The 25,620-nt window shown below is 34.7% G+C and overlaps 1 protein-coding gene across 2 annotated transcripts in view; it reads right to left on the reverse strand.

Moving 5' to 3' along the window:
• The window catches only part of PDLIM5 (PDZ and LIM domain 5), a 204,191-nt gene that overhangs the window by 25,990 nt on the left and 152,581 nt on the right, over positions 1-25,620 (reverse strand). For both annotated transcript variants that reach the window (XM_021680426.1, XM_044912907.1), the window contains one exon: positions 21,617-21,804. In XM_021680426.1, the coding sequence (XP_021536101.1) occupies positions 21,617-21,804 (188 nt within the window). The remainder of the gene's footprint in view (positions 1-21,616; positions 21,805-25,620) is intronic.

A 25,620-nucleotide genomic window follows, 5' to 3' on the forward strand; every position in this document is an offset into this window, starting at 1 on the left:
TGCCCCATATTCCCTGACGATACAAGCTAGAAGTGTTCTCTTCCTCTTAACATTTGCAACACCCCTGCCTGTATAATTTATTTATCAATATCTTGTAACATCTTTTCCTTCCTAAGTCAATGATAAACTCTTAAACAAAGAGGAGAAACTATATAATTCTTTCTACCCACTATCAGAAAACTGCCTCACAAATAGAAGGCAAAAAATTAATATTTAATCAAGCAACTGAAAAACGGGAAGGTTCCAAATCACTTTCATTTTGCCTTTTTAGAGAACAATGTTGAGATAGATATTTTTAAAATGTGGATTAGGTTCAGGATTTCAAACAGTGGGAAAGTTACCAATTGAAAAATCTCAAGATCAGACCTCAAAGAGAGTCTCAAAGATGAAACCCTTTCATCTACCATATGCCTTTATTTTATCACATTATCTATGCATAAGCCCTAAAGTACTGAGTCATTGAGACATTTTTAGCAATAAAAGAGTGTAGTAATTCTCCATCAGTCATTGTAAAATGGGACATAATCCATCTGGTCCACGCGTTGAGGAGAAGGTACATGGGGAACTAACTTATTTAACATGAGAAGCCATTCTTAAACATGAAACATGTGACTGTGTCTTAAACACATACACTAAAGCTCTAAGCTCACTGCTGTTCCTTGCTTGGAAAAAGAAGCCTTGCTTTCTGTTACTGCCCCATTTTAACTGCTCTGGATAAGACAGAAATTCCCACACCTCTGTTTTGTTGCTGTGTTGCTAGTACATTGGCCCGCACACAAAGCTACACAAGCCCTATTAATTACCAAGCCCTGAACATTTCCAAGGCATAGTTATTTCCTGTATGAATAAAGTGATGTTTCATTTCTTCAGACTGAATTTGTCACCACTATAGCCTAGGAATGGGCAACTTTTGCACCATCAAGTTCCAAGCCCCTGGCGTCTGCTCACTTGGCTTAATGGAGAGAGGGAGATGTAAGAAGGGGAGGTCTTGCTACAGGGAAGGCACCACAAAATGAGCCCTGTTTCCTTAATAATTCTGTAGAGAACTGCACTACTATGCAGAAAAAAACAATCTTCCATGGGTGGTACAGAGACCGAAATACCTCACATTTATTGAACCTGTAATAAAAACCACTTTTATGTAGAAAAAATATACATCTCTTTAGAGATAATAGTTTAAAGATGACAATCTACTTATTTGTAATAAAAACAATTATTTCTTTTAAGTTCTAATAGAGCTATTAAATAGGACCATTAAATTAGCCCCATTTCATAATCTATGAATCTAAGTCACAAAAAATGTTAAGTGACTTACTCAAACTGAATAATGAATGAATCAGTAGTGTCACAATGAGAACATTAGGAAGAAGCTAGTTCTTGACTCAAGTTTTCCTTTTTAACTTAATCTTGAGCAGCTTCCATTAAATCTGGCATCTTTTGTGGCTAATCTCTACCCCACAGGGACCATGTTGGAAAATTAATTTTTATTCTTTTGTATAAAATACGGCACCACAAAATGCATCTAGAAATTTAAAGCCATTAGCTACTCTCTAAACCAATAGTGTTGGTGAGAATATTTTATTAACTTTGGAATGGTTATTTGTGAGTCATCTAAAGGTTTAGAATGACATACATTCATACCCATTTCATATTTTTGTTTTTCAGCATTACGACAGTCAAACTGAAGATTACAAAGACTATTATTAAATAAACATGAATTAGTATAAAAACCTAGCAGCATACTAGAATACTTTCTCAGTATATAATATGGAAAGTTATCAAATTAATCAAGCCACAATATGCTGAGTTGCTAGTTTTTCAAATAATTGTCATAGTGATATATTGGAGAATCCTAAAAAACAATACAATTTTAAAAAGCAAACAGATCCCTGACTTACTAAACATGAAATTTAACTTACAACAAAGAAATAAAGTCATCCCTTTTGGACTACAAACTATAAATTGGAAAAAGAATTTTAAAAAGTTGAACCATATGCATTAATTTAGGTAGGACACCTACCTCCTGTTGTTAGGAAAATCTTTGTGAAATATCATTTGGAAAGATAAAGTGAAAATTCTTCATGCTAGAAAGATCTTAACTGCATTATTTCCCAAGCAGGTGATTCAGGTTTCCACTATTCAGGAGATTAGTTAACACAAGTTTTAGTCAATTTTATATAATTATAATAATATATGTGATATATGTAATAGTATATATTACTATATAGTATATACAGTAATTATGTACTATGTAATATTATAAAATAGTATAAGGAATTCAAAATTATCTAATTATTTAGTGTATGCTTCAAAAATACCTCAGCTCACTAAAGGGCACTTGTTTATATAAATAGTTTTTGGAAAGAAAACAGAGATTAAGACCAATAGAACCCCTGGTAGCACAATGTGTGAATTCTCTGAAATCAGATGTTTTCTAACTGTATTAAGAATAAAGTGGGTTATTTGATATTTTTGCTTTCTATCCCTGCTCAGAAAAGGCTGTTACCTCTAACCCAATACATTAAAAAAAAAAAAATAGTAGTGAAGATTATAATGTATACATTAAACACCTGGCCAGACTGTACTTGAATAGGCATGAAATTCATCAGTTAATTCTTTGGGTTCAAGTCAAATTATTCAACTACCAATAAAATATTCTTATTACTGATATGTAATAGGTGAAAAAATCACTACATTAGGTCAAACCTTACTTGGAAACTTAACATACATCAATTGGGGCTGGAGGTGATGATATCCCAAAAGACAAACTAAAGTAACAATAGATGTAGCTAGCTATTTATCTTCTAAGGTAGGTTAAGATATAGTGCTTTTGAATTGCTGAACAAATCATTCAGTAAAAGAGCAAGTTTAGTGTTAGAAGATGAACAGCTCACAACAATATGAGAAATACGTAACCTGATGATTTCTTACCACCTCCAGAGTATATCCATCCTTGGTCCAAGCCACCAACATCTCTTGCTTGACTTACTGCAGTGACTGCCTAGAGATTTTGCTTCTACCCTTGCCAACAATACAGAGGCCAGAAAAACCTAAGTCAGACCTATGCTCAAAACCCACCAACAGCTCCCTTGTAACCAATGGTCCTATAGAATCTGATTCCTGCTACCTCTCTGACCTGATCTGCCACTCTCTCTTTGCCCATTATATGCAAGGCACACTAGATTCCTTACTGCTTCTCTAAATGGCCAATATGCTTCTGATTCAGTGCCTCTGTACTTTCTCTTCCCTCCTCCTGGTAATATTTCCCCTGACTATTTGCATGGCTTGCTCCCTCATTTCCTTCAGGTTCTCTGCTCAATTTAAAAATAACCAATTTTATTAATGTGTTTTTTCCTCAACATCCTATATGAAATAGCAACCCCCTACCACAAACCAGCATTCCCTATACTCCTTAACTGGTTTATCTTTCTCCACAGTACTCATCCCCATCTAACAAATTTTATATTCTTTTTATTGTTTTTTTTAATTCTCTATCTCCCCACACCTTGAGGCCAGGGACACTGTCTATTTTGTTCATTGAAATATCTCCAGCACCTAGAACAGTCCCTGGCATATTGCTTAATAAATTCTTATTTAGAGAATGAATAACTCCAGTACCAAATTATCATCTTCCCATTAAAAGAAACCAGACTCCTTAAAGAAACTGCTAATTCTAGGATTGGGACAGAAAATAAATAGGGGAAGTCTAGAATATCTTGTCATATTAGAAAAGGAAGGAAGCTATCAAAGACTACTAGAGTTGTATCAAATGGACTTCGAAGAAGCAGATGAGACTGAGCATTAATAAGGATAATAACCATGGACTAAAATACTTCAAATATGTTTAACCCCACGAGCTCACAATGATTCTGAAATTTAAAAACAAAAAAACAAAAAACCATTAGCATTAATCATCTGTAGAGGATGCTAAGGAAACAATTATTTTAAAAATCAGTAAAATTTAATAAAGAATCAAGCTTTAACAATTTATCAGTTTATAACTGATATGTTTCATTTATATGCCATTCACTTCCCTGCCATATCTGAACTATTTTGAAGCAAATTCAAGATCTATTACTTAATCCTTAATATTTCAATATCATCTCTAAAAGAACACTTTTTACAAACCTAACCATAATTCCATTATCACATTTAAATAAAACAAAATTTTCCTTAACATCATCAAATAACCAATTTTCAATTTTTCCTAACCCCTGTATTAGTATTCTATTGTTGTTTATTGGCTTAACAACAACACAAGCGTATTGCTTTATAGTTCTCCTACATAGATATTACTGAGCCAAAATCAAGGTGTTGGCAAGGCTGTTTCTTTCTGGAGGCTCTAGGGGAAATTCATTTCCTTGCCTTTACCAGCTTCTAGAGGCTACCCAAATTCCATGGTTCATGGCCCTCTTCTGCCACCTCAAAGCCAGCAACAAGCTCTCATACTGCATAACTTTATCCCCAGCTCTCTTCTGCTTCCCTCTTCTAAATCTAAAGATCCTTGTGATTATGCTGGGCTCCCCAGGATAATGCAGGATAATATCCCCATTTTAAGGTCAGTTGATAATAATCAACTGTAATGTAATCCCATCTTCATCCTTAGCTCACACCTGTGACATGTAATATAACATATTCGTTGAGTTCTGGGTATAAGGCATGACCATCTTTGGTGGGTGGGCATTATTCTGCCTACTACATACATCCCAACCCAGTATTAATGAGGATCCAAATAAGGTCCACTTGTTATATTTGGTTATATGCCTCTAAAATTGCTTTAGTTTATAATCCCTTTCATCTCCCCACCCTTTTCAATATACATGTAGAAGAAACCAAGTCTCTAGTTATATATGTGTGTGTATTTGAACTTTTTTCTATAGTAAAAACTTAAAGAAATATTTTACACATACTAAACTGAATTGTTTCATCTTTATAACACTATAAGGCATTAATATTACTATTTAATAGATCAAGATTATAAAGCTCAGAAAGGATAAGTGACTTGACCAAGCACATGTAGAGCAATAAAATGAGGCAAATGTTCTTTGAAACATATAATGTACCAAATAATTTTCTAGTCGTTACCACCCTAAAAAAGAGAGACATAATTTCTGCTCTCGTGAAGTTTAAAGAAAGTTACAGACCAGTAAACAGTCAATTATGTTATAGTGGGATAAGTGCCAGAATGATGGAAAGATAATGAGTAATTATAGATCTTCATTCAGTCAAGTATACACTGAGAGCCTAACAACGTGACAGGCACTGTCTTATGTATGGGTACACAGCAGGGGCAAAACGTGAATAATCCTTGCCCTCACGGAGCTCATAGCTTTTTTGCCCCCATTTTTTTTTTTAGTTGGAGGTGCCTGTGGTTCATCTAAGTACCAACAGTCTATTGAATATATGAACTCAGGAAAAAGATCTGAGCTAGAAGAATTGATTCAAGAGTCATTAGCATATTGATGACATTTGAGGCTGTGGGAGTTAATGAGATTGTTCAGGGAAAGTGAGAAGGAAAACAGAAGAGCTCCTAAGGGTAAGGCAAATAATATAAATACTTTGGGAACACAGAGAGAGGTAGGAGAAAAACCAGGAGAGTGCATGATGTAAGCCAAAGGAGGAGAGTGGAGAATTTGGGATTCAAAACCATTTCTGTCTGACTCCAAAGCCTATGTCCCTATGCATTCATTCATCAAATATTTATCATTTGCCCAGGGTGTCAAACCCTTTGCCAATCACTGCAATGACCTAGGAAAATATGAAGGCAGATCTCCTCAAATGTGGTCTAAAACCTGGAAGTTCTCATTTCTGGATCAGTTTAGAAGGAGACGATAGTGATAACTGAGATGATTAATTTCTGCTATTTTAATTTCCTTAATGAGCCTGCCAGGATAAATTTAGGAATAATGTATGAAAGCACTGTTTTTTATTTGCCCTGGTATGCCTAACAGCTTAGATTATCACTTTTAAGCCCTTCATGTATTCTTTAAAAGATGAGTTTCCTACAGAGATCTAACTTTCTTTTCCTAAACCTAGCTGCCCATACTTTTCAGCCATTATAATTAATGGCTGTAAAGTTCTTGAAATAAAACATATGGATAAAAGGCTAGATTCTTGATGTTTTGAGAAAGAGATATACATTTAAGAAGATGCACGTAACTGCTTCAGGAGGGAAAATGAAATTATAGATCTAGTACTTTTGCTAATGACAAATAGGCTTGAGCATCTGAATGTTAAATTCATTTTTTGTTGTACAAACTCTACATCATTGTGGAATACTTCAACTACTACATCTGAATTAAGATAAAGCAGCAGAGAAAGTTATGCCAATAAATCTAGGTATAACCATAAAATATTTTTCTAAATCCCATAATATTTCATTCTTATTAAGTCAGAAATAAGGCTGATATCAAGAATCCTAATGCTCCCTCCCCAAAAGGAAAAAGACAAATGTTTACAGACTCAACAAGACAGAAGTCATATGTGAGGTTTTATGGTGTGAAAAACAACTGGCTCAAATGCAAGGGGTATTCCAGTTATAAACACTGAAGCTAATGTCGTACTCATATAAATAACTGGTCTACATCAAAGTGACATTCTGGCACTCCTGGGAAGATAAAGGACTGTAATTCAACATCTCAGAGAATTTGTTCACAAAGGTATGGTAGAAATTTTACACATACTAAATCGGGTAGCAATGATGGCAACACACTCGCATATTATCATGTACAGCAAGTGCTTTCTTCTCTGCCCCTCTGCCAACCATCTCAAACAGATGGTGGCCAAGAGAAGCACAGAATCCGCGCATTTTGTCTGTCAAGCTCCTTATGTTGAAAGCATAAGCAACAGTCTACTCTTCATTATCCAGGCATGAAATCATATCCAGTACAAATAGGAAAGGTTTAAAGTTAAGCCAAGATCTAGGATCAGAGGAAAGTACATTCTAGAGAGGTTTGTGCAAATTTTATTAAATGGAATCAAGGATTTTTTTATTCAATGATTAAAAGCAAAATTGACAGATTAAACTATTATCAGTTCTCTAAGCAGTGGAGAATGCTGGTATGTATGCCATAAAGAATTGGAACAGGTGCGCCCAAGGCTAAGTATCAAATATTTCCGCAACTTCAGGAGGTTAGTTTCTTCCATTAGCAACCAGCCTTTCAACTCTAAGAACCCAGATTAAACTGGATCTAGAGTGTCTTAATTAAAGTGAGCATGGGGACTTGGATTAGGTTCAGTTCTCTTCTTTCTTAATCTGTTGCATCACATGTCATTAAAATTTGGGATATATGCGCTTGCCTTTTTCTCCCAACTAGCTGACCTTACACAGAAAACTTCCGTTTGATTAGAGTTACAAGCAAAAGAAACCCAGTGTGTACCCTGCAGATAAAGATATGAGATCTTAAAATATCTGGCTTTGCCATCATTCAATTAGAAATCAACACTTTATTTATCAGTTATATATAGAATTTTCTAACTAATCTCAATAGCACTGGTACAATTTCTAATTTTACAATGGGAAGACAAATCCTGCTCTAACTGTGGGTGGTCAATGTGTTTCATGTTTAAGAAAAGGCAGGGGGAAGGGAGGGAAAGAGGAGAAGGAGTAATAAAGAAAAAGAAACAAAAAATAAAAATTCAGATAAATTATTTAAAAAAAAAAAACAAATCCAAGGCATCATTCACAACCTCGAGAATACTAAGAAGGATCACTGGTGAACTCATACAGAATCTAAGCTAAGAATTTATTTAAAATATTAAATTTGTAAAATCTTGCTCATATTTGGATGAGAAAACTGCAAAGAACATATATTAAAATTAGTTATACTCACCATATACCTAGAGTTTTGACATATCTTATTTCCAAAGTAACATGAAACCCAAATGGGCTTTTACCATCTTCCCACCAATTTTCATCTATTTATATTAATGAGAAAGCAGTCTAGTCTCAGAAATAAAGGAGAAAAGATACCTCAGGTTTGAGTTGCTCATAAAAATAGAATTCTTTTAATGTAGGGAAAAAAAACAAAACCCTGAAGCAGAAAGAGGAATAAAATTTAAGGAGCATTCCCCATGTCAAATAATATCAACAATGTCTCTCATGATGAATACATGTTACGGGAAAACTGAAAACTTGGGATACTCCTTACATTTCTCTTACTACTACCACTAATTCTCTAAGATAGTTCTCTCAATTAAAGCCATTAGATCTCTGAAATAAATGACACTTTATTATCATTATCCAAAGTTATGTTTGAATTTCACATCTTTTAAAAGCAGAGAACAACGCTCAGCTACTTTATGCCAGAGGAAGCAATACATCTAGCGTAATGATAATGTTAAGATAACACTTGGGCTCCTCGTTCTGCTAATTTCTAGCTCCATGAATGCAGAAATGTTTACGCAGCAACTACCTCAAAACGTGGTAGGCTTAAATGAGGTGGCATAAGTAAAATGTTTACATACATTTCCTTGAATGTGTATGAAATGCTTCACAGATGTCAATTATTATTACACTCTGACATAAGATCTTATGTGGTTAAGGGGTGCCTGGGTGGCTCAGTCGTTAAGCATCTGCCTTCGGCTCAGGTCATGATCCCAGGATCCTCGGATCAAGCCCCGCATTGGGCTCCCTGCTCAGTGGGAAGCCTGCTTCTCTCTCTCCCACTCTCCTTGCTTGTGTTCCCTCTCTAGCTGTCTCTCTATCAAATAAATAAATAAAATCTTTAAAAAAAAAAAGGTCTTATGTGGTTAAAAAAATAAAGTATCAACTCATTCAATAACTACTTAGAAAACGCACACAAAATTTAGATCTAGAACTCTTGGATGAAAGACACACCCAAGAATAAGATACCTGCCCCAAAGAGTTTATCTTCTCACAGGTGATGTTCACAAACAAACAGGCAACAGAGTGCCTTCAGATTAGTGTTATCAAGGGTGCTCGAGACACCAAGGAAAGTTTTCATCTACTATACAGATTTATCAAGCATAATTTTTCTTATTTCTATGATTTAAACCTAGGTTTGGCAATTTTTTTCCGTAAATGGCCAGAGAGTAAATATTTTAGGTTTTGTGGGACATACAGTTTATGTTGCAACTACTCAACTTTGCCATTGCAGTATGAATGGAGCCACAGACATCATGCAACAAATGTAAATAAAGGAGCATAGCAGTGCTCCAATAAAACTTTATTTACAAAAACAGGTGGTGGGCCATATGTGACCAAGGGCCATAGTCTGCCAGCCCCTGGTTTAAACCATATGCATCTATTAATAAGAAATAATAATTCTTTATGAAAATCACATATGAATAAGTCCAGGTATCTTCCCTTAGAATAGATTTAATATTTTAATCTTAGGATGAAACAAAAATGGGGAGAAAGAAGAGCTTTCACAACTGTGCTCTTGCATCAGCACTGGAAAGCTTCCAACACAGAAACAAATACCAGTTTAGGGGAAAAAAAAAAAGAAGATAACTAATGGTTCTTGCTTTTATTTTTTCCTGGGAATCATGATTCTAAGCCAAAATCTATCTGTTACAAGCCAAAAGACAAAGCATAGGTACATGCTTCACACCACAGTTTTGACAATGGACAGCTCCAGTCCGGCCTTTACGGCAAGTGGGCTGTTTAGTTTAATGATGTCAAAATGCAGGGGAGCAGATGGTAGTAAAACATTATTAGAAGAGATGAAACATATGCAACTGGTAGCAGTTTGCTTATTCATATAAAAATGTAAAAATGGAACCAATAAATCTATCCATCTTAGCTAAGCAAATCTAGTTATCTCGATTTATTACTGTAACGTAAAGCCTACAATGAAATTTGGGATGGTTGTAGAAACTGTAATTTCCTTTCTCACCCCTATCTTCTTTAGACTTCAAATAAAAGATAGAATTTATATCCACTTATAACTGAGATGCACATCATTCAATTTTTGATCTAATCAGATCTCATAAATACATCTGAGTCTTCCTTGGGGAAAAAAAAAAAAGAATACATCAGATCTCTCCAAAGCTCTGTCCATTATGAATAAATAAGCTTTTCTTTATTGCTAAAATGCAGCACACAGCAGAGGCAGGGTACAGTAAGGGTCATGTTAACTAGAATCTTAGTTAAATTTTAAAAATGGAGTTCAGATGCAAAGAAAATGTTACTTAAAGCAGACCTTAGTAGCTGCCAGTCACCTGGTTTATCCTCCCTATGCAAAGCAAGACTCCTTTCTTCAGGGAGGATTTAGTCCTCCTTAAATATAGTAATTGATATTATCTTGTGACACAAGAAAATGCACTACTTAGTCAAAATAATGGATTCAACTTAGTTCTGAAGAACTTTGGCTTCTCTCAGGCTCTGTTGCCTCACTGGGAAAATGATGCCCATTTAAAATTTTAATGACATTGTCTTACTGTACACTGAATAAAAATATATTTAAAAACTTAAAATATTATAAAATAATAATTATTATTAATCAATGATACCCACAATTTTACTATTAAGCAAGGGTTTTCTGCTTCCTACAAGACTACCCATTATATTCCTGAGTTCTCAATGCCCAAATGGGGACGGTGAGTATTCCCCAAGACCGGATGCAACAGAAGCCAAAATTAAAACTAAATATTCATTTTGAAAAGGTTGTGACTTTTTCCCTTTTTCATTTGACCAAAAGAAATTTACTATGTCCCTAAAAGACTTTCAAATGATCCTAACTTTCCTATTTACAGCTTACTTACACTGTGTTCTTCAAAACATAATTCATATTTTTAAGAAGAATCAGCAATTTTTATAAATCTCATTGTAAATTAAGAGCCCTTGCCTCTACTATATATATTAAAAACTGTTTCAAAAAGAAAAAAGAAATAAAAGAATATATATGTGTATACACACACACACACATGTATCATGTATAATCTGATACATTTGTTCAATAGGAGTATCAAATATTACAAAATATTACAAATATTAAATAAAATACTGCTAGTGTATTGAGTATGTTACCATCAATTAAACACCTTTTCTTTCATCAACAGAATGTCCGTCTCCATGGATACATTTAACAATAAAGGTAAAAAAAAGAAATCCAGTAATTTTTTGCCAACATCAGGGGACATAAAAATAAACAGGGAGTTGTGTGTACATATAATAAATGACAGCACTGAGGTAGCATTATTCTAACAAGCTGTAAAAGATGCTAATGAAAATGGCAAAAGGAAAAATTTCAGCACACCTAGACAATACTAACTACTGTAAAAGAAAACACAACAGAGCTTTTTATTTTCAATGGATTTATGAAATAGTCACAGTTTTCTACAGAAAACAGTGATTACAATATTAGCTAATATTACATACCTAAATGATTTTCTGAGTAAGAAATTATAAGTTATTTATTACATATTTAACATAATGTTAATGCAATTAAGTATCATCACAAATGCTCTTAAAAGGTACCTATTTTGAAAATGGGGAGGAGAAAAATCCTCTAATTAATGAAAAAAAATTTTAAGCATATCTATCAACTTAAAGCTTTCTGAATTATATATATGTGTGTGTGGGTATACACACATATGTATATATACATACATATACAACATGAGTAATTTATTTTTTAATTTTTGACTGGTAGGGCTCTATAGAATTTTTCTTCTTTTGTCTTGTAAGAAACCCCTTTTCCACCTCATAATGCTTATTTCCATGACAGCATGTAACACAAATCCTTCCTGCGAAGGCAAGGAATGCGATGCCAAAGCCACCAATCTCATAATTCCAACTATAAAAAATTGGGAAAGAGTCAACATTTAGAAAATGATGATTTAGGCGAAATTAACATATTGCTTATGGAGATGCTGCACAAATAGACTATAAAAGTATGTTATGTTATAAAAGTAAACTTTAACTTATTTCTCAAATATAATACAAGATGCAACCCACTCATTTATATTTTGTAACTAGACGTATTACATTAAAAAAAACCTAGACAGGGTGCTTGGGTGGCTCAGTTGGTTAAGTGCCTGCCTTTGGCTCAGGTCATGACCTTGAGGTCCTGGGATCGAGCTCCACGTCGGGCTCCCAGCTCCTTGGGGAGTCTGCTTCTTCCTCTCCCTCTGCCTCTCCCCCCGCTTCTGCTCTCTCTCTCTCTCAAATGGATAAATAAAATCTTAAAAAAAAAAAACAACCTAGACATATTCAATTTTCTGTTCCATAATCTGACCTACTTAAAACCAAGTATAGTTTCTCCAAGCCAAATACAATCCCTCCCAGTGTTTTAGTAGAGGATAAATAAATGCTCTCTAGGGAGTAAAGCTCCCTGGAAGAGCAATGTTAGAACTTGCCTCCCAGTCAGGTTAAAGTGTGAAGCTGCATTCTCTTGTCCTTAGAATTCTCTCCATTCCCACGGCCATTGCCCAGGGCAATTACCACCGTCACTATCGTGGATTTCCTCAGTCACCTCTTAATTCAGTCTCCAGGACTCCAATCTTAATCTCTACACTGAGGTCATAATATTTTAAAAACATTAACACTATAATGATCTTTTAATAATCCAAACCTGATTGTCACTTTCCAGTTTACAGATTTGTTAAGGGCTTCCTTTCTGTATCAATCCACTCTTACTTTCAAAGTCCTCTTCTGACCAGGCCCCCATTAACCTACCCAACTTTCTCTCTGGCCACTATATAGTCCTCAACATACTGAACAACTTGCTCCTCTTCCAAGAAGCCAAGTTCTCCGAGAGCATTTGCATCTGTTGTTCCCTCTCCAACTTGGCCTCTTCCTAAAAATATTCACGGGGCACTGGCTACATATGATTTGACTGTAGGCACAAATATTAACACTTTATTCCTGCATAAAGTATGACTCCACTATAAACTCTAGTATAAACAAATATTCTATCTCAAGATTGTATCATTGGGACTTTATTGGTCTCTTTCTTTCCGTTGATGCAGACCTCCCTGTCTTCTGACCTGGCCCTTGTAATCCAACTTAACTCTTTGCACCTCTTTTTGCTGATTTCTGTTATTTACTGGTGCTTTAATTTGCATCCATGTTAATTTGTCCACATTGACGAAATGAGTGGCTCTCCCTAGTATTTCCTCTGCATTCTACTGCTTGGTTCCTTATAGGCCATATATTCCCATATTTTTTAAGAAAAAAATTCCTACCACTGGGCTTCATATCTATTACTATTTTTTTAATTACTGGAAATAAATAATATGGTACTAGTCATAGTACTGCTGATGTTCACAACTTTTAAGTCTTAGGGAAGTTTAATGCTTCAAGGAGAGTGGAGTCCTCTGCTCCCTAAGCAATATGTGTAGTTTTTTATTTTTTTTTTAAAGATTTTATTTATTTATCTGACAGAGAGAGACACAGCGAGAGAGGGAACACAAGCAGGGTGAGCGGGAGAGGGAGAAGCAGGCTTCCTGCCAAGCAGGGAGCCGGATACGGGGCTCGATCCCAGGACCCTGGGATCATGACCTGAGCCGAAGGCAGACGCTTAACGACTGAGCCACCCAGGCGCCCGCAATATGTGTAGTTTTTAATGGCAGCCTTTGGCAGACAGCACATCCACATTTGTTTAATGACTGTTGTGGGAATTTCAAGTCGGGTAGGAGGAACGAACAATGTCTTGTGAATTCCTCAAATCATATGAAGATGTCCAAAATATAACAAACTGACCTATCCACCCACTCATTTACTCAGCCACTGTTACTGACTGAAGGACTATAAACTGTGCCAGGTATTGTTTAGGTAGTGTAAAACAAAGATTAGTAAGACTTGGTCCCTGTCCTTAAGAGGATCTAAAAATAGCGGTAAAAGACACATAGGTAAATAATTACAATGAATACGATGAATGCTATAATAAAGCCATCATCAACATTTGTAGGAACACAGAGAAAGAATAGCCAATAATTTAGAGGGCTCAAGAAAGGTTCACAAAGGAGATAACATCTGGTCTTGAAGAGTGAATAGAAATTTTCAGGGTTAGAAGGGTGGAAAAGCATTTCAAATAAAAGCAGCAGCTTCACAAAGCACAGAGGTGTGTGCCCAAAGAATGGTATGAACTCTTGAACTTTAGTGTGATGGGACTGCAGAGAACATGAAGAACTATATTACAAAATAGGCTTGAGAAGGAGGTTGGCACAAGGTAATAAAGGGCACATAAGCTCTGTAAAGAAGCCAAACATTTAATGTGTGGGAAGCAGAGAGCCCAAAACATTTTCAAGCAGAGAAGTCACATGAGAACTATTCTGCTGGATGTTAACAGTGTGAGCTCTTAATGCTATCACTAAAAGGAATAGAGAGGTAAAAACTTAACCTTTCTTGAGTACCATCTATATACCACACACTTCAATATATGTTACATCATTTGTGCGTATGCATACACACTCACTTATATACATACATACAAAACAACGTTATAGGGGACTTTTTTAGACCCTTATCTTAACAGATAAAAAAACTGAAGGCTCAAACGTTCCATTTAGGGAACATCTCTGGCCTTCTGAAATTCATGCCCGATAGGGCAGGCACTCTTATTCTTCAGAGCCACCACCTGTCAGCAAAGCTGGTTAGATGAACAATAGGCCTGGTCCAGCAAAGCACTAATTATATTCTAATGAATTAGTCATTCTCATTTTGTATATAATTAAACTCAAGTTAGAAAACTGATGTGCTTCTGACATTTAATGGCTCTTCATGACTTTTAAGACTGGATTTGTGAAGAACATCTGACTAGATCTGGTAAGATAGAAATATTTTATATCTGCATCAAATGAACTAAACTTATACAATCTGGAATCCATAACCAAAAGAGAATCTAGGGAAAACATTACACAGCAAATAGATCGCCTACTTAAACACAGGAACTTACTTGTAACTTATACCATAAAACATCTATCTAATTACTTATTACATACAATATTACGATTTTAAGCATTAAAAAATCTACTAGGCATACAAATATAGTGAATTAAAATATAATTTTAAAAAGGTACAAATCCCCAATTCTTAAAACTAACATGAATGTCACCTTTTATGTATCGTTCTAGATCAAGTCAACATTTCTGAAGGTACTACTACATCTAAATTATTAAAGTATTAAAGGCACAGGGCAAATAGAAAGTAGTATTGCTAACTTACATAAAACTCAAGCTTGGATTCTTCTTTTGTATCTTCTTTTTTTTTTCTCATTAAACTTTTGTTTTAATGGGTCTCAAAACTCTGTGACAGATTTTTGGTCAATTTGTTTCCATTAAAAAGTACTGATTTTAAAAACTAATAACTTAAAACTGCCACACACACACACACAAAGAACCAATGGTCCACAAAACATTCTCCTTTCCTTCTGAAGGTTTTATGATGCATTGTTATCATTAACCAATCTTTTACTATTAAACTTAAATGGCCAATTGACACAAACAGTTCTGAGACTGTTCTTCCACCACTGATTAAGACTGGGGTGGCAGGTATTGGGGATAATATTCATTTAGCCTTCTAAGCCTTCTTAATACTTTCATGCAGTCTATGAACTTTTCAACATCTTGTGTCAGATAATAGTTAGGTCTTTGCCAGCCACTGACAAGTGTGTATATGCATGTGTGGTGGTGTATGTTAAACTCCATGCCTGTGAAAAAGAAGATGATCCAATCTAAACTATAATGCTGTTAACATATACACCTAGTTCTTCTTTATCAACTTCTATAGCATTACTATAGGAAAGTCTTCTGGATAACACAAGCTATATTACACCACAAATGAAATGATCTAAGATTCAAAGTCAGAACTTCAGCGGAGGTAATGGAAAACCATAACAGATTCAGAACACACTAGTCGGTCTTTTTCAATGCAGTTTTTTTTTGGGGGGGTGCCTATCATTTCAAAACCATATTAGTCATCCCAATAGACAAAAGTATGTCTAAAATACTTATTTAAATAAACAACTTCCAAATTTTTTCTTAACTACTAAAACATAGTAAGAAATACTGTGACCCAAAATATATGTTTACCTGCTGACCCCAAATATGTGTTTGTACTTACTTACGTACATATACAAACTAAAAACCACATTTTCATAACATGATACCTATCTACTCTTACTATGTTAATACTTAATATATTAAAATATTCTTATATCTTCCATTTTATTTCATTTTTTTTAACGAGAATACTGGCTGTGGTCCATTAAACTGATTTCAGGATCAACCAAGTGGGTTACAGACTGCAACTTAGTAATTTTTATCTCATCCTTCTCACCCAATTTTAGGACTTATTTTAAAACGACATCACTGGTAACACCTACAGTGTTTTCACCTACATTGAACACAGCTGTTTAGTATCAAAATAAAGAAGCCTGAAGTTCTCAGTGTGAGGGAAGTCAATACTTTATCGGAGTCTGCTGGGCAGCAACTGGCCTTTCTAGCTTTTGCCTCCCTTTGGCTGGCACTGTAGTTTTCACAGGTGAACTGTGAAGAACCTAAGAACCCATAATGAAACAGCTATCCCCTTCTAAATCAAAAGAACCTTTTCATTTGCATTAGGAAGCTCTTAAAACTACTTATCAAAGAGTAAGAGTAGATTCTGAGATGTTTTTGTTTTGTTTTGTTTTATGGCTGGGGATTTTTTATTTATTTTACGATTTTTACAAAACAGTGTAAAATAAGTAACTTTTACATCATATAATACACATTAAATGCCAATTTGTAGCACCGAGAGCAAAATAAACAGCAGGAGTTCTGCAAATATTTTCTAATTTGAGCTAAGCATCATGATGTAATTCAACTATGATTCATACATTTTATGATATTAATGCTTTATAATGTCATATAATGTGTAATGGTTTATACTCTTATAGTTTTACTCAAATTAAATTATATTTTCTGTAAAAAGTATAATCTTTTAAATACTAACCATATGAATCATGATTATAGTTGTGTTATTTGACTGCTTTGATAATTATAACAAATTACACTCAAAGAAGACAGGATTCTGTTGCCCTCTTGTGGTAATTTTGCTGTAGTGTCTTCTCTAGGAATTCCGCCTCAATTTTTTCTTTTCCCTTTAACAGTCAGAGTGGTATTTTGACAACAGTTTCTGAATTTCCAAAAGCAGTATATATACTCTCTGCCCTCTCCAGTGCACATACCAAATGCCCTCCCTTCAGTTTCTACATCAGTAGTCTTTCCCTCGCTTTTAAGAAACATTCTCTTGTTTCCTTCCAGTTACTACACCAAGGAGATTTTTCCTAAAGTTACTTTCTATAGTCTAATGCACATACAAAATAATTTCAGCAAATCTCCACCTCACTGATAAGCTTCAAGTAAATGGAAAATAACTAAAAAAGGAGGGGGCTAGGCTGTTGGCATTTTCCCCCAAGAGAATAAATCTTGCTAAATCAATTAACAGTCCAGAAATTTCAGAAGCTATTGATATGTCTAAATATTTTAAGTTTTTGAAAGTGATAAAATAGTCTTTAAAACAGTAGAGATCATATGCAAAGGATTATCTCTTGCCCCCCAACAAAAAACTTTTAGCTTTTTTGCAAAATTAATAACACATAATGGTAATTCAAAACTATTCAATATGACACTATGAAATAATTTTAACCATAATTAGAATTTTTCTAAAGATAATTTATTAATCATAAAATTTAGTGTCTAATATATTTAACACTATGGAAAATGTAAAACAAAAGATAGATTCCTAAATTAACTAAAAATCCACTCTTACAACTGTCAAAATATTCTTAAATATTAATAAATGATCAATCCTTAAAAAAATTCTTAATATATATATATATATATATATATTTAAAAGTAGTCCCTTGTGTATTCAATCAACACTTATCCCAACACTGATGAGGAAAGGCTAGAATTCTATAGCGGTCAAGGTAAAAAAAACAAAAACAAAAACCACATTCTATGAAGAAGGACCAGAACATTCTAAAGCAAAGTAACATGGCATGTCTCAGCAACTTAAGATGCTTTAGTAAGACTATGGCACAGATTATAATTTGGAAGCAGTGGGAGATGACCACTGAGAAGTTAGTGGGAGCCAGATTGAAAACAGACTTCAATGATAAGTTAAGGAATGGGGAAATACAGTAAAGCATCTGCAACAGGAGAGTGAAGTGGGCAAATCAGAGATTTAGAAAGATACTTGCTGCAGTATGAAGGACAGATTGATGGGGGTGAGAAGGAGACAAGGAAATTACTTAGAAGTTGTTTGCAATGACAAAGGCCTGAACCAAGGCAATGACTCTGACCACAGAGAGGAGAAAAGAAACTTGAGAAATACTCAGAAGTCAAATCACTAGTTGTTAGTTACTATGAAAACGTGGGGATAGAGGTGGGAGATTCTCAAGCTTACACTGGAGCTTTGGTGACTGGGTGGATGTACCATTCCCAGAGATAGGTAATAATACTTTTGGACATGCTGCATGTGAGGTACCACTTGGAAACAGCAAGTAGGTAAAAAATTTGGGGATATGGAGTTCAGGACAGAGAGGACTCTAAATTGTGGCTAGGTTGTAAAAGGAATCTGGATGACAGATCATTTAGAGAGTATAAAGAGTGCAAAGAGATGAAGGTTGAGGACAGGACTGGAAACACTTAAGTATATAGTCCCATCTTCTTGTTAAGAGAAGTCCTTTAGTCCTATAATCATCATCTTTATTCATGTTGGGAGAAAAGAGGAGATTATTTAGTCTGTCTTTATTTTGCAAATCAGAAAATGGAGGGTCAAAGAGGTTAAGTGACTTTACTTAAAGCTATTTATCTGTAGAAGTGAATGAAAACTCAGGTTTCCAGATTGAGACCAAATTGTTGCACCAACAATTCAAATGTCCTCTTTCTATAACAAAATGAGGGATAAAAACCATAGGATCATCTCATTAGATGCAGAAAAAGCATTTGACAAAATTCAACATCTGTTCATGATAAAAACTCTCAACAAAGTAGGTTTATAGGGAACATACAACATAATAAAGGCTATATATGACAAACCCACAGCTAACATCATATTCAGTGATGAAAAGCTGACAGCTTTTTCTCTAAGATGAAGAACAAGACAAGAATGTCCACTCTCACCACTTTGATTCAATATAGTACATAGTCCTAGTCACAGCAATTACACAAGAAAAAGAGATAAAAGGCATCCAAATTGGTAAGGAAGAAGTAAAACTGTCAGTATTTGCAGATGACATGATAGTATATATAAAAAGTTCTAAAGACTCTACCAAAAAGCTCTTAGAACTAATAAATTCAGTTAAGTTGCAGGGTACAAAATCAATGCACAAAAATATGTTGCATTTTTGTACATTAATGAACTACCAGAAAGAGAAATAAAGAAAACAATCCCATTTATAACTGCACCAAAAATAATAAAATACCTAGGAATAAACCTAACCAAGGAGGTGAAAGACCTGTACTCTGAAAACTTATAAAATAACACTAATGAATGAAATTAAAGACAACACAAACAAATGGAAAGGCATTCCATGCTCCTGGATTGGAAGAAATAATATTGTTAAAATATCCATACTACCCAAAGCAATTAATAGATTCCATGCAATCCTTATGAAAATACCAATAGCATTTTTCACAAAACTAGAACAGACAATCCTAAAATTTGTATGGACCCACAAAAGACCCTGAATAGACAAAGCAATGTTGAGAAAAAAGAACAAAGCTAGAGGTATCACAGTCCCAGATTTCAAACTATACTACAAAGCTACAGTAATCAAAACACTGTGGTACTGGCATAAACACAGAAACATAGATCAACAGAACAAGATACAGAGCCCAGAAATAAACCCAGGCTTATATGGTCAATTACTCTATGATAGAGGAGGCAAGAACATTACAATAGGGGAAAAGATAGTCTCTTCAATAAACATTCCTGGGAAAACTGGACAATTAAATGCAAAAGAATGAAATGGGACCACTTTCTTATACCATACATGAAAATAAACTAAAAATGAATTAAAGGCCTAACTCTGAGACCTGAAACCATAATAAAACTCCTTAAAAAATATAGGCGGTAATCTCTTTGACATTGGCCTTAGCAACATTTTTCTAAATATGTCTTCTCAGGCAAGAATAACAAAAGCAAAAATAAACTATTGGGACTACAGCAAAATCAAGGAAGAAAATCATTAACAAAATGAAAAGGCAACCTATCAAATGGGAGAAGATATTTGCAAATGATGTATCTTATAAGGGGTTAAGGTCCAAAATATAAAGAACTTATACAAGGCAACACCAAAAAACCCCAAATAATCTGATTAAAAACGGGCAAAGGACCTGAATAAACATTTTTCCAAGGAAAACATACAGATGCCAAAAGACACATGAAAAGATGCTCAACATCACTAATCATCAGGCAGATGCAAATGAAAACCACAATTAGGTATCACCTTCTACCTGTCAGAATGGCTAAAATAAAAAACACAAGAAATAACAAGTGTTGGCAAGGATGTGGAGAAAAGGGAACTCTTGTGTACTATTTGTAGGACTAGAATTTGGTGCAACTACTGTGGAAAACAGTATGGAAATCCCTCAAAAACTTAAAAATAGAAATATCGTAGGATCCAGTAATTCCACTATTGGGTACTTACCCAAAGAAAACAGAAATATTAATTCAACAAAATATATGCAACCCCTATGTTTACTGTAGCATTATTTACAACAGCCAAGATAGGGAAGCAATCCAAGTATCCATCGACAGATGAATGGATAAAGATGTGGTATAAATATCCAATGGACTCAGCCATAACAAAGGATGAGATCATGCCTTTGGTGACAATACGGATTGTCAAACAAATAAACAAAACAGAGTCATAAATGTAGAGAACTAAGTGGTGGCTGCCAGAGGGTAAGGGGCTAATGGGATGGGTAAAATAGGTCAAAGGGATTGAGAAGTACAAACTTCCAGTTATAAATTAAGTAAGTCACGGGGATGAAAAGTACAGCATAGGGAATATATAGTCAATAATATTATAATAATGTATGGTGACAAATGGTAACTACATTTATTATGGTGAGCACAGCATAATGTACAGAACTGTCAAGACACTATGCTGTACAGCTGAAACTAATATTACATGTCAACTATACTCAAATAAAATAAAACAAAAATAAAACAACTAAAATAAAATATGTTCTCTTTCTGGCACTGAAAACTTCTTCCACCTCCATCTCATAAATCTTCAGAAGACAAGAAGTCAAAGATTTTTTCTTCAGTAACTGATGAAAATAAATGCTTCTGTTGTTGTTATTTTGTATGTATCATCAAAACTAAAATGTCAGAATTCCAAGGTTAACCTTCCAATGATATAGTTCGTTAATAAGATCCCAAGTTTACAATCCACACATTTCTTGGTAATTTGGGAAACAAAGAAATTCCAAATTCTATAATTATGAATAGCAAAGGGCAATTGTATCAAACACACACAGAATGTTTATGAAATACTTCAGAGGAAAATAGCTATAGCTATTCCTTGCAGACCTTTTTAAAGCTTAGATGGTTGAGAATGGGTTTCACCAGTGAATTCTATCATATATCCTGGAAGACATTTTCAGAATTATACTTAAGAAAAACATAAAGCAAGAGATTTCTTTGGCATACCTGCTTGGTTTGGCTGTGGCCAACTTGGTGACTTGACAATGTTGGTGGATCCTGGAGGCTTGAAGGCGGCAGCAGTTGTGAGACCGGTCACCCCTGGTCTGGTGGAGGCTGGGCTCTCCTGCCTCTCAGGCATGCTCCGTGCTGAAGCTACTGATGGAGCCAACTGCTGAGAAGTGTCCTGGGTGTTGCTAGAAAGAAAATAAGGGAACATTTTTGGTGAAGTGGTAGCAAACTAACTTAGCAATGATCCTTTCTTTTCTCAATCTATTAAATCTCTAAGGAAAACAAAAATATTAATTAACCAATATTTTAAAAAAGAAAAACTCGAAAACTATGACTGAGGGACTGTCTCTCTTTGAAATGAACAAACAAAAACAAAAAAAGAAAGGAAAGGAAAGAAGATTACATTTGTTCAGTACTTTGGAAATTTCTTTAAAAGGTCTATCATGAGAAATTAGGCTACTGAAACACTGTTACAGCCAATCCTTTCGAATATAAGCTAATTTCCTCTTCCTATTCTTCTCTATCTCAACATTTCAGAAAAATCATCTAGATTAAAGCAACTAATTATTAGAGAATTCCTGATAATCTCTATGAAATGGCACAGGTTTTTTTTCCCCTTCTTTCTCAAATTCTTCTGGTATTTTATGAACTAAGTTTCCCTGACATCTTACCACTCTTTTCACTCAATACTCAGTCACTCATTCATTGAACAAATATTTAAGCACCTACTACATGCCAAACATCATGCTATGCACTGGCCACAGAATGGTAAACAAGAGACAACATCCCCAGCTTAAGAGAACATCCAGTGTTCTATGTTCACAATACAGGAAAACAAGAGACAAGACTGCTATTGTCTTCACTCAACCAGAGTTACTTTACTTGCTTAACAGGAGGCCTTACCTGTGCTGGTTCCAGTTTGATTTGGAAGATCATATGGCTTTTCATTACCCTGTCATTTATTATTTATAATTATATGTTGTCATTTCAAAAAAATTAATTTTAGGTAGCTCAAATTATAAAATATGCACTTTGGAATGATATAATACTATAGCAGTTTCTCTCAAGTTATTGTAACAACAACAAGAAGAATACATCCTATAACTTCTGAACAGAAATCAAGATATTGCTTGCTTAAATAATTGCATGCACAGGAACTCAAGTCCTTCAATAACTGAAAACAACAGCTGGAGGAGTAGATCAATATAGACTACTAATTAATGACCAGTAAAATAAATGTCCCTTAATTATACTGTTTAGGTTGAGATTATTTCAATGAAAAGAAATTCAAATTCAATCATGTCCGTTATACTACCAAATTAATAAGAATACCTAATTTCTCCAGTGCTCTTGAATCTGGGATGAACACCTAACAAAGGAGGCCTAAGGGTGCTGCCTAGTCTTAGGAAGGCCTGTTTGCAAGGTTGGCCTCTAACTGGCATTTGAGAAGTTGGCTGGTAAACAGTTCCCTACAGTCATATAAAACTTTCTCTAAAAGGTAAGAGTAGCTCACTATGCCTAAGCTATACAAACAATGTGGTTTATGCTAAATACCTACTTTCCTTCTGTGAGTCTGGACTTACAGTATGAACTAGGCACAGCGTGACAACATAAGGAGCTCCAATAAAAACCTTAAGTACTTAGTATCTAATGAGCTTCTCTGGTAGACAACACTTTACATGTTTTATCATAACTCACTGCTGTACAGGGGCACCTGTGTGGCTCAGTCGTTAAGCGTCTGCCTTCGGCTCAGGTCATGATCCCAGGGTCCTGGGATCGAGCCCCTCATCGGGCTCCCTGCTCCACAGGAAGCCTGCTTCTCCCTCTCCCACTCCCCCTGCTTGTGTTCCCTCTCTTGCTGTCTCTCTCTGTCAAATAAATAAATAAAATCTTAAAAAAAAAAACAAAAACAAAAAACTCACTGCTGTAGGAATCAACATATCCTGTGTGACTTCACTGGGAAAAGACTTTTGGAAACTTGAGCCTCTTTTCTTCTGGACTTGATCCCAAGTACCCTTTCTCTTGTTGATTTTGCTTTGTATTCTCACACTATAATAAATCTTAGTCATGAGTACAACTGTATACCCAGTTCTATAAATCCTCTAGTGAGGGGGTGGTCCTAGGGCACCTTTGACACTAAACAGTTTTGAAAAATCATTCTAGAGCTATTTTAAAATATTGTTCCTTATTATTGTTCTCTCAAATTCAAATGTAACAGAACCATCACCTTCTTTTATCATTTCTAATCAGTTTCATGAAAAACTGAAATCCACTTGATATTAAAACATACAATACAATGAAAAATTTAAGCATTTTAGTAATTTTCATAAATGAAAAGTAAAAAACTACTTAATGGCAATGCTGAACACGTATCAATAAAGATGACACAATAAATAATATTAATGGAAATAGAGTTTAAGCTTTATAGTAGAATGGTTATGAGTACCTTTTTAAAAGTTTTGTGATGAACAAATTATTTTACCTCTCTAAGTCTCATTTATCTAAACTTTAAATGGGGATAATACTTTGCTCATAAGAGTTCCATGAGGCTTAAGTAAGATAATTATGTATAAAATACTTAGCATACTCTAAGGCACAGAAAAGAGCTTAAACATATGAAAAGGATAATTAATATATTAAAATGATAAAAGACTTATTTTCAATATTCTTATACATTACAAATACATGATTTTTGAAAACAATACAGCAGTACGGGTCATTTTAATTCTAAGGTTAATTTTAGGGTTCATGTGGATTTGAAAAAAAACTAATAATCCATATATTCACAGTTCTGAGAAGAAAATTTATGACCAAGCAATACTAGAAGTTACAGATGAAACAAAAATATAATGTGGAAATAACAAAACCCAAATCATCATTTAATGTTTAATAACCTGAATGAGTTAAAATTTAACTCCAGGACAGCTGCCAGACAGACTTACGTAGACGAAAGTTGACCAGGATGATAGAAAATTAATGCCAAGCCTAGTGCAGTTTGGTTGAAGGAACTGGTAACATTGGCCTAGGGTATGAAAAAACCTCAGGAGAAGCGAAAGAGCAATCCTCAAATATGTGACATGTGGATTCACTCTACATGGCTACATTCTGTTTGCCTAATGTAGTGTCAAGTCTATGGTGAGACAGATTTGGTTCAATAAAAGGAGGTACTTCCTAATGTGAAAAATTGTCCAAAGGAAGTATTCTGTTTCCTAACAATACCTTTAGTGAGAGGCCTGTCTCCAAAGGGTATTTAAGTAGATGATGGAGAGGCTGCAGACCCGATTTAACCATCAGAGGGTGGAGGGCTAAGTTATAAGTTATGCTTCAGCATGACATTCAAAACCTTCTAAGATATAGCTACAATCTACCTGTCCAGTCATTATCTCCTATCACGTTGTGATACAAATTATATGCTGGCCATGCCTCTTCTCTGTCCACAGTTCTCCATTTTTTTTTTCAGGCTCTACATAGAAGGCACCTCCCCCACTCTCCCTCTGCACACATCCACGTACCATTTATAGTTAACAACCGTAGTAAAAATAATATCTATCATGCACTGTGTACCATACCAAACAATTAATATATTTAATTAATCTTCGAGAAGTAGAGACACTCCTTCCCTCAGTTCATGACACATATAAACTGCATCACGTATAGTTAACATTTCAATTTGTAATACCCAGGGTTTAAAAAAATAAATAAATAAATACCAGTAACTTCTTTATGTATCTTGTCTCTGGCACTACATTATAAACTGAAGCTGGGGACTTTACTGTGACTTTGGGTAAGTTACCCAAAGTTGATAATGTTTCTTCATCTGTAAAATCAGATGAAAATACTACTTTTATTCCAAGGTTATTGTTAGGATTAAATGAAACACAATGAGATAATACATGTAATACAAGTAAAGTACTTGGCTCCATGCTAAGCATAGAGGGAAAAAAAAAAAAATCTGTCCACAGAACTTTGAAAGGTCCCACATTCTCCCAAACAATGGAGAG

Source organism: Neomonachus schauinslandi, chromosome 2 (assembly GCF_002201575.2).
Source record: "Neomonachus schauinslandi chromosome 2, ASM220157v2, whole genome shotgun sequence".
Lineage (NCBI taxonomy): Eukaryota > Metazoa > Chordata > Mammalia > Carnivora > Phocidae > Neomonachus > Neomonachus schauinslandi.